Source organism: Prosopis cineraria, unplaced genomic scaffold (genome assembly GCF_029017545.1).
Source record: "Prosopis cineraria cultivar Desert tree isolate PC_DT_omini unplaced genomic scaffold, ASM2901754v1 PC2059, whole genome shotgun sequence".
NCBI lineage: Eukaryota > Viridiplantae > Streptophyta > Magnoliopsida > Fabales > Fabaceae > Prosopis > Prosopis cineraria.
This window is the reverse complement of record NW_026557384.1, coordinates 39-9,207: the sequence shown is the minus strand read 5'-3', so window position 1 is coordinate 9,207 and position 9,169 is coordinate 39. Positions and strand designations below refer to the sequence as shown.

The 9,169-nt window shown below is 38.8% G+C and overlaps 2 protein-coding genes across 4 annotated transcripts; one reads left to right on the top strand and one right to left on the bottom strand.

Moving 5' to 3' along the window:
- LOC129301351 (calcium-transporting ATPase 2, plasma membrane-type-like) lies at positions 1-4,802 on the top strand. 2 transcript variants are annotated; one of them, XM_054939921.1, is made up of 7 exons: positions 1-447; positions 725-779; positions 890-2,835; positions 2,933-3,091; positions 3,241-3,412; positions 3,493-3,791; positions 3,878-4,802. In XM_054939921.1, the coding sequence occupies exons 1-7, from the start codon at positions 274-276 to the stop codon at positions 4,115-4,117; spliced, it is 3,045 nt and encodes a 1,014-aa protein (XP_054795896.1). In that variant the 5' UTR covers positions 1-273; the 3' UTR covers positions 4,118-4,802. The 2 variants fall into 2 exon arrangements, with proteins under 2 accessions (XP_054795896.1, XP_054795895.1); XM_054939920.1 differs by having other exon boundaries at positions 887-2,835.
- Positions 4,803-5,801: 999 nt separating this feature from the next.
- Positions 5,802-7,864, bottom strand: LOC129301349 (cyclin-D5-2-like). 2 transcript variants are annotated; one of them, XM_054939919.1, is made up of 6 exons: positions 7,391-7,864; positions 7,194-7,280; positions 7,025-7,099; positions 6,808-6,892; positions 6,603-6,733; positions 5,802-6,498 (listed from the first exon to the last, which is right to left on the bottom strand). In XM_054939919.1, the coding sequence occupies exons 1-6, from the start codon at positions 7,670-7,672 to the stop codon at positions 6,289-6,291; spliced, it is 870 nt and encodes a 289-aa protein (XP_054795894.1). In that variant the 5' UTR covers positions 7,673-7,864; the 3' UTR covers positions 5,802-6,288. The 2 variants fall into 2 exon arrangements, with proteins under 2 accessions (XP_054795894.1, XP_054795893.1); XM_054939918.1 differs by having other exon boundaries at positions 6,808-7,099.
- Between the last annotated feature and the right edge of the window lie 1,305 nt (positions 7,865-9,169).

The following is a 9,169-nucleotide window of genomic DNA, read 5'->3' as shown; positions in this document are numbered from 1 at the left end:
TCCCTCTCTCCTCTGTTTCTTCCTCTTGTTCCTTTAATAGATTCGGATCACACTCTGTCCCATTTTCTGGCAAATGGGGCTTCAAACTCCACACTTTTCTTCCCAAACACCTCACAACTTCTGCTTCTGTTGCAGTTTACTGTGCCATAATAATGAGCATCTCAAGCCCAGAGACAGAGAGGCCTGAGAACTGAGAATCGTATTACCTCCACGTTAATATCATAATTCTTGCAGCATTGGCGGCCTCAGAGTTGGCGCATTCGGTATCGGACGATGGAAACTTATTTACACGAAAACTTTGAAGTCAAGTCCAAGAACTCATCTGAAGAGGTTCTTCAGAATTGGAGAAAGCTTTGTGGGTTTGTCAAGAACCCCAAGAGGCGCTTTCGCTTCACAGCCAATCTCTCTAAGCGAGGCGAAGCCGCTGCTATGCGTCGCACCAATCAGGTATTTCTTTCCCGTAAGCAAGAAGATTCGTATCTATGGATAGACACACACACGGCTTCATATTTATGTTGTTTTCACGTTGTTTTCTTGTGTTTTGTGCTCGTGTGTGTGTGTATTTATGTGTTTTAATTTGTTTTCTGGTTCTTGTTATAAGCAAGTGGTTTTCTTATATCTTTAATGAGCTTTTCAACCCGCATCAACTGAAGACAACATATAGAAATAGAATGTCACATCTTGATGCAGTTTTTCTAAATGACTCGCTTTCCCCTCAATGCAGGAGAAATTGAGGGTCGCTGTTTTGGTTTCCAAAGCTGCATTTCAGTTTATCCAAGGTGAGTAGATATCTTCAGCTTGATCTTAAGCCTTATGATCACAACAAAGTTCCATAAACAGACGCATAAATTCATTAAACATATTTATTTACTTGCAATTATGTCAGCAGGTGTGCAAGCAAGTGATTACACGGTACCTGAAGAAGTTAAAGAAGCAGGTTTCCAGATCTGTGCTGATGAATTGGAGTCTATTGTTGAAAGACACGACCTAAAGAAGCTAAAATATCATGGTGGGGTTGATGGTATTTCAGAAAAGCTTTCTACCTCAACCGCTGATGGTATTGGCAATGACCCTGACCAACTTGTCAAGAGACAAGAAATTTACGGAATCAACAAATTCACCGAGAGCGAAGCCCGTAGTTTCTGGGTTTTTGTTTTTGAAGCTCTTCAAGACATGACGCTAATGATCCTAGGCGTGTGCGCTCTCGTGTCTCTCGCAATTGGAATAGCGACAGAAGGATGGCCCAGAGGAGCTCACGACGGCCTAGGAATCGTCGTGAGTATCCTTCTGGTCGTGTTTGTGACAGCGACAAGTGATTATCGCCAATCACTACAGTTCAGGGATTTGGACAAGGAGAAAAAAAAGATTTCCATGCAGGTCACAAGAAATGGGTACAGGAAAAAAATGTCAATATATGATTTAGTTCCCGGCGACATTGTGCATCTCGCTATAGGAGATCAAGTCCCTACAGATGGACTCTTCGTTTCAGGATTCTCCGTGCTGATCGACGAGTCGAGTTTAACCGGAGAGAGCGAACCAGTGATGGTGAATTCTCAGAACCCATTTCTTCTTTCTGGAACTAAGGTTCAAGATGGGTCCTGTAAGATGCTGGTCACAACCGTAGGGATGAGAACTCAATGGGGTAAATTAATGGCTACACTGAGTGAAGGTGGAGATGATGAAACACCATTGCAGGTGAAACTGAATGGAGTGGCCACTATCATAGGGAAGATAGGCTTATTCTTCGCTGCTATTACTTTTGTTGTTTTGATGAAGGGACTTATGGCACGCAAACGACAAGAAGGAAGATTTTGGGGTATATCTGGGGATGACGCCATGAAGATGTTGGAATTCTTCGCTGTTGCAGTTACAATCGTTGTCGTTGCTGTCCCTGAAGGGTTGCCATTAGCTGTCACACTGAGCCTTGCGTTTGCTATGAAGAAAATGATGAATGACAAAGCCCTCGTTCGACATTTGGCTGCTTGCGAGACCATGGGATCAGCGACAAGTATATGCAGTGACAAGACAGGCACGCTGACGACCAACCGCATGACTGTCGTCAAAACCTGCATTTGCATGAACATCAAGGAAGTGACCAATGAGGACAAGGTTCTCTCTGAGTTGCCAGATTTTGCCATGAAATTGCTGCTAGAGACCATATTTAATAATACTGGAGGAGAAGTTGTGGCTAAAAGGAAAAGCAAAAGAAAACGTGAGATTCTGGGGACGCCTACAGAAGCCGCAATATTGGAGTATGGGTTGTCACTAGGCGGGGATTTTCAAAAAGAGCGAAAAGCATGCAAGCTTGTGAAAGTTGAGCCATTCAATTCAGAAAAGAAAAGGATGGGTGTAGTTGTGGAGCTGCCTGAAGCAAAATTTCGAGCTCATTGTAAAGGTGCTTCTGAGATCGTCCTGGCTGCTTGTGACAAAGTGATCGATTCAAACGGAGAAGTTGTACCACTTGATCCAGAGAAGAGTAATTATCTTAAAGAAACAATTCACCTGTTTGCTTGTGAGGCACTCAGAACTCTATGCCTTGCCTATATGGAATTGGAAACTGGGTTCTCTGCTGAAGATCCTATCCCTACTTCTGGATATACTTGTATTGCACTTGTTGGTATCAAAGATCCTGTTCGTCCTGGTGTTAGGGAATCTGTAGCAATCTGTCGCTCAGCAGGTATAACAGTAAGAATGGTCACAGGTGACAATATTAACACTGCAAAGGCTATAGCCAGAGAATGTGGGATTTTAACAGACGATGGCATAGCCATTGAAGGCCCAGCTTTTAGAGAGAAGACTCAGGAGGAAATGTTTGAGCTGATTCCTAAGATTCAGGTGATTCATTGATTCATATGATTGCCTCAATATTGATGAGCCATCAACAATAATTAGTGATCCTTTAAATATAACACCAAGTTTAATTTGCTTCCAGGTTATGGCCAGATCCTCACCATTAGATAAGCACACTTTGGTGAAACAATTGCGTACTACGTTTGGAGAAGTTGTAGCTGTAACTGGTGATGGAACAAATGACGCCCCTGCCCTTCATGAAGCAGACATTGGACTTGCAATGGGCATTGCTGGAACTGAGGTGAGTCCAAACATTGCATGGTTTGTGTGCATATTAGATAACTTCAAAGAGAAAGGAAAAGCCCATCACAACGGTGTGTTACATATTGGAAAATTAATACAAGGAAAATGCTTATGAGTGGTGACAATAACAATGTGATTTACAAACAGGTTGCTAAAGAAAGTGCAGATGTCATAATTCTCGATGATAATTTCTCTACCATAGTGACAGTGGCAAAATGGGGACGTTCAGTTTACATAAATATTCAGAAATTTGTACAGTTTCAGCTGACAGTTAATGTGGTTGCTTTACTTGTGAACTTCAGTTCAGCTTGCACAACAGGTAATAGAAGCAACCCCATTGCCTCACTGGTTCACCTCACTTTACGAACTTACGATACTAAATGGATTTTTCTTGTTCAGGAAGTGCACCTCTTACAGCAGTTCAATTATTGTGGGTGAACATGATAATGGACACGCTTGGAGCACTTGCACTAGCAACTGAGCCTCCAAACGATGAACTAATGAAGCGTTCGCCAGTGGGAAGGAAGGGAAGTTTCATCAGCAATGTCATGTGGAGGAATATCTTAGGTCAATCTCTGTATCAAGTGCTGGTGATATGGATCCTTCAGGCCAGAGGGAAATGGCTATTTGGTATGAAGGGTCCAGATTCTGATGTCTTGCTAAACACACTTATTTTCAACTCATTTGTCTTCTGTCAGGTAATCCATCTCTATCATATTTGACTGTGCAAGGAAGAACATTGACTCAACCATTTGATCATGTGCTGCTGGTTTGGTATTTGCAGGTTTTCAACGAGATAAGCTCACGTGAGATGGAGGAAATAGATGTATTTAAAGGCATATTGGATAATCATGTTTTCTTGGGTGTCATAAGTGTCACTGTTTTGTTTCAAATCATAATAGTTGAGTATTTAGGAACCTACGCTAACACAACGCCCCTTGCTCCAATATACTGGTTGTTCAGCGTTTCTATTGGATACTTAGGAATGCCCATTGCTGCTCACTTAAAGAAGATCCCTGTCTGAACCATCTCCATGAATCGAAGTATAGTTCAAGCCTCATTGTTGTAACATTACTTTATTTGCCATATTTATGTACATTCTCTAAGCTTTTGTTGGCTTAGATTCAGAAATTTAGCATGTTAGCATGAAGTCACTGTCAAACCAGCACTGACCCATTTTATCTGGTGAATTTTTCTGAGTGATGAAAGTCACACTGATGCTGAAACACATGATGATGCTGGTGTATGATTGTGTTCAAATTGGAAAGTAGTCTCTGTTTGACACCGAGGGCGACGCAGGACGTGTTTCCACCTAATGCACAGCCAAATGAAGCAGCGTAGTATTAATTCGGTCCCTCTCCCTTTATCGTCCTTGGCATTTAGTTTTGAGCCGGACAAATAATTTCTTGTCCAATCAAAAGAAGCTAAACAGCAAAAAGACGAGAAAGTTTCCCTTGCGAAATACATAAGAACAAAACTCCTCTAGCCGTACGATAGTGAATATGGTGTTGTGGTCCAACAAACATCTCTGCAACCCCTCTGCGTGACAGTTATGTATATGGAAGCAAAATTTGAACTTCAACGCAACGAGCCAAACTCACTTCTATTGTCATTGTCCTTTTCATTGGCCGTATTGCTGAACTAAGGAGGTCCTTCTTGCACACTATTTTCTTCTACATGTATGGTGCAGGCATATATCAGTCGGTGAAACTAAATGCGACATCAAATTATCATCTTATCATTGAACATGTGAATTCTGTTTAACCATGGAAATCTTAGTTATCTGTCAGTCAGGGTCAGTAAAACCACACTTTGCATATCAAGTATAGTTTTTTTAACAAAGAAATGTGGAGGCCGGAAGAATCTGGTTCAGTAAATGAACGTGCATGTGAACCAGGTAGGAAGCGAACAATAAACTTGTCACGGAAATTTGTTCACACAAAAAATACAAGGCTGAGGCCAGACTGGATAACTCTGCATCTTCATATTTCCTACAAGAGCATGTGGAGAGGTGGGGATTCTGACACCAACCTCCTTTGAATCTCATCCTCCATATCTCTAATTTCATGGTGATCGACTGGGCCCTACCCTCCTACTTTTGTTTAGCATATGGCAAACTCAGTCTCAGCACATCGTGTTATCTACAAGATGTAGGGATGCTTTTTGATTTGTCCAGATACACATACACGTGGAAATGATGTGAGTATACAAACCAAGAGAGAAACTAAGGGTGACAATGGCACATAACGTCAGAATGTATAAACTCTTGCTTTAGCAGAAAATAGAAAAGGAAAAAAATTCTGACAGTGAGTGGCAACCAGAACATGTACAAAGTCAGCTGTCAGATAGCGTAGTTTGATCGTCCGATTTGGGAATCATTTACAAATTGTTTTAATTACTGCCACAGCATTGTACTGAGGCTTTACCATATTCAGGTCTATAATAATATTAATGCTTCAATAACCACGGTACAGCTAAACAGTTTAAGCAGAATTTATCAGCACTGTTCAAAAAGACTCTCCCACTTCCGAAGCAAAGCAAAATCACACTCAACTTTACAAGCTTTTTTTAATGGCCGAGTCCCAAGTGCTTCTCAGCTACATCAAATCAATCAAAACCTAACACTCATTCTTCCTGCCTGGCTTTCAGCCTTTTCAGAGACATCACAATCTCCCTCTCAGAGTATGTTTGCTCCTAGTCCTCTATCATGTAATGCATACTAAACAATAATATACCAAAGAAATGAGCGTTTAAAAAGTGGACTTGTAAATTGTAATAATATAATGATAATAATAAACAATTCATTGATTTAAAAAAAAAAAAAAAAGGCAATTCAAGGAGCGCAAACATTGCCCTGCATCACGGTGGAAAAACAGTCATCAAATGGGTTTTATGGCCTATCGGACTAAGTCACCTTCATTCTTCCTTCTGGCGGTAGGCTAGTTCTATCTGCTCTTTTTTGTTTGTTTCTTTATTTATATACCTTCTTTTCCTCTGACATATTTGGCACTGGTTGACATTTTAGCTGGGTATTTGGAAAATAAAAACCCAATCATCAAATACCAAATCATTCCACGAACCAGTGGTTGGCACTCATTAGCAGACCTATGAACTATGAAAGAATAAAATTTTCAGTGGAAAAAAGATAAATCTAATCCAATCACTAAAAAAAAAAAAGAATCAATCTTCCTATAACTATGGCCGATGTATCTTTAGTCCTGGACTGCTTTCAGTTTCACTATCTGGAAATGTGAGTTTTCTCTTAGTCCCAGAAGAAAGAACAGAGGCATTCTCCAGAACATCTGTGAAGCTGGCAGGGGTAGACAACAAATTTGAGTCAGGAGGAGTCTTAACTTTTCTTCTCTCTATTTCCTGCATTAGATTGTAGCAGGAAAACACATGTTCCTGTTGGATAACATTACAAAGATCCCATTAAACTGTATCCTGGTTTTCCAATTGCTCATCCAAATAACAAGGATTTGAAGCAAAAAAAGAGCAATCAAACTCACACTTTCTAGAGATCCCCAGGATATCGAGCTTACACAAAGTTCCACACCGCGTCTCGTTAATGTAGCATCAGAAGCGGCTAATATGGCAGCAGAAGCAATAATAGATGGTCGTTGATCTATTAAATTAATACCTGCATGGAAGGAAAAATTACTCATGCTATCTCTCAAGGCATTTTATACAATGTACATTTTGAAAATGAAGTACCTTTCACGATGGCCATGATATGGTCAACAGCGCTTGAGATTATTGCTTCTGGTTTTGATTCCAAGGAAAATTTATTGAACAAGTACTGCAGATATGCAAAAGGAGTCACGGATCCCATTTTCCATCCCAAGGAATCCAAAATTAGTAATTCCATTTTCCTAATCACTTTATTCTCAAAGCAATACTCTTTTCCTGGGAATTCAGATAGAGTTGGTACGTTTTGCTCTTCCATTTTTGCTGCCAAAGATAAACACCCCATCGATAATAATTGAACAGCCCAATGTTTTCCTTCCTACATTAGAAAAAACAGAGATAAATCAAAAAGTCTAATTTACAAAAACAACTGAAAGCGTTATAGAAGGTTTCAGTGAAACTTGATTCCTCACATCAATGGATCGACTTGACAGGAACCGATCGAAGTAAGTCACTGATAAGTAAATGGTGTGAAATTTGAACCCGAATTTCGCTCCAGTCTGAATCAACCAGAAGTAAAAGCTCTCCATCAATTCAAAGGGAAAAGCAAAAAAAGCAGGAATTTTGTAAAAGAAAAATCAGGAAAATGGGTTGCTTGATAGAAACTAACGTTGAAAATCCAGTCAATGGCATCCACACGAGCACTCTTGAGCCACTTAGCAGCACTGGTTGAGCAATCGTCACGTGGGAATACAAACCCCATTTCTCTTTTAAACAAAATCTCAATGTATTCCTCTTCATCCTCGAAAACAGAACATGGGTTCATCCAGTCCTTGCCAGAATTCTCATCACTGACCTTCAAAATGCTAGCCTCATCTTCTTCGCACAGAAGGCTGGAGAAAGAAAACGAGGAGGCAGAGGTCGCCATTGTTCTGGATTCCCAGCTCAGCATATGGAATCTAACCGCTAAATGCAGGAGCGTTGGTGAGAGTGGGAGTGAGAGAGTGAGAAGATTGGGAGGGAAATGGCGAAGTTGGTGCCGCCAAAACAAGGGAAAGAAAATGATATAATTAGCGGTTAGAGAGGGGGTTATGGGATTTATACAGAGGATGATGGGAATCCCAAATTTATCTCAAAATGTTGGGAGATTCATTCGGAGAGGAAGAGGAAGTGGTCAGGTGCGTGCGATGTCACTTTTGGTGTTAAGGACAGCTGTTGGATGGTATGTTTTGTCCCTTCTAATTCAAAGCCCTCTTATTTTGGTTATGCCCTCCCTCATCTTCTTCAATCTTTCACTGGTGTTAATTTTTACTTTTTATAGCTTTAACATTCAATTAAAATTTTATTTGCTTAGTTTCATTTAATTTTCATTTGATCTTCTATTTTAACTCTTGTTTCATTTTTGTGTTGTCTTTCTTGTATTTTAACTTGACTGTTAAGTTTAAAAAATTGCTCAAGGTTTTTGTCACTCAAAACTAGCATCAAATTAAATGGTTGGCAGAAAAATCTTGTGCAAGACATTGATCAAAATAATTAAAATTATTAGGTAGATTATAAAAAAAATAAAGGTGAGGTTAAAGTATCATGTTAAAGATAAAAATCAAGGGGAAATGTTTTATTTTTGGTTAAATAACTAAATTTGAAATAGACAAAACTAATGGACAAAAGTACGTTCAAATTTCAAAACTAATATAAGACCAAATCAAAATTGAAAGGCGAAAACAAATTTTGAAATATAATAAAAAAACTAAATTCTCGTTTTTAAGTTAAATTTCCTCTTTATCATTTAAAAATAAATTCTCGTTTTTTAAGTTATAATTCTTTACTCGTATATTGTCTAATTACTTTGCAAAATTACATTATATTAAAAATCTCTAACGATTTCATTGACAGTGGAACATTTTTTTAGGAGTATTTATCTTTTATCATATCAAAAATTAAAACGGATATGATTGTTTTGATTGATATCTTGTTTTTGTAATCAATATAAATCCCGTTGTGTTTGGATAAATAACTACCATGCATCATAATTTAGATATAGAATGGTTATGATGTATAATATATTCTATAAAATTCATTTGGTTGTAGATTGTGATTGTCAAATTTGTAGGCCATAAAGCACAAATCTACCCTTTATAATGTAAATTTAATTTGGCACAGCAACATGGATATGATGGAATAAACTATGGACATGATTCCATTTTAAACATGCATATATGTATATGTGTGTGTATGTGTATGTATATAAGCTCCATTGGTAGCATTATTACTAGTGGTCTCACTTGCTAGCTGTATACCTCTTTAATTTCCTGGTTTCAAACCTCCTTGTGGTCTCCATTCTGCATCTATTTAAGCAATATCGCAATCACAATAACACTCTTAAATTTTCATCTCTCTCTGTTGTTTCATATATCACTATCTAAGTGGGTCAGATTTGAACAATCTAATT

Excerpts from the sequence above, each read along its gene's own strand:
- LOC129301349 (XM_054939918.1), bottom strand. The coding sequence starts at position 7,672 with ATGCTGAGCTGGGAATCCAGAACAATGGCGACCTCTGCCTCCTCGTTT. Across the intron at positions 7,281-7,390 it reads CCATTGACTGGATTTTCAAC|ACTGGAGCGAAATTCGGGTT; the intron begins GTTAGTTTCTAT and ends TGGTTGATTCAG. Across the intron at positions 6,499-6,602 it reads CCTGGGGATCTCTAGAAAGT|GAACATGTGTTTTCCTGCTA; the intron begins GTGAGTTTGATT and ends GTTATCCAACAG.
- LOC129301351 (XM_054939920.1), top strand. The coding sequence starts at position 274 with ATGGAAACTTATTTACACGAAAACTTTGAAGTCAAGTCCAAGAACTCA. Across the intron at positions 780-886 it reads TGCATTTCAGTTTATCCAAG|CAGGTGTGCAAGCAAGTGAT; the intron begins GTGAGTAGATAT and ends CAATTATGTCAG. Across the intron at positions 3,092-3,240 it reads TGGGCATTGCTGGAACTGAG|GTTGCTAAAGAAAGTGCAGA; the intron begins GTGAGTCCAAAC and ends ATTTACAAACAG.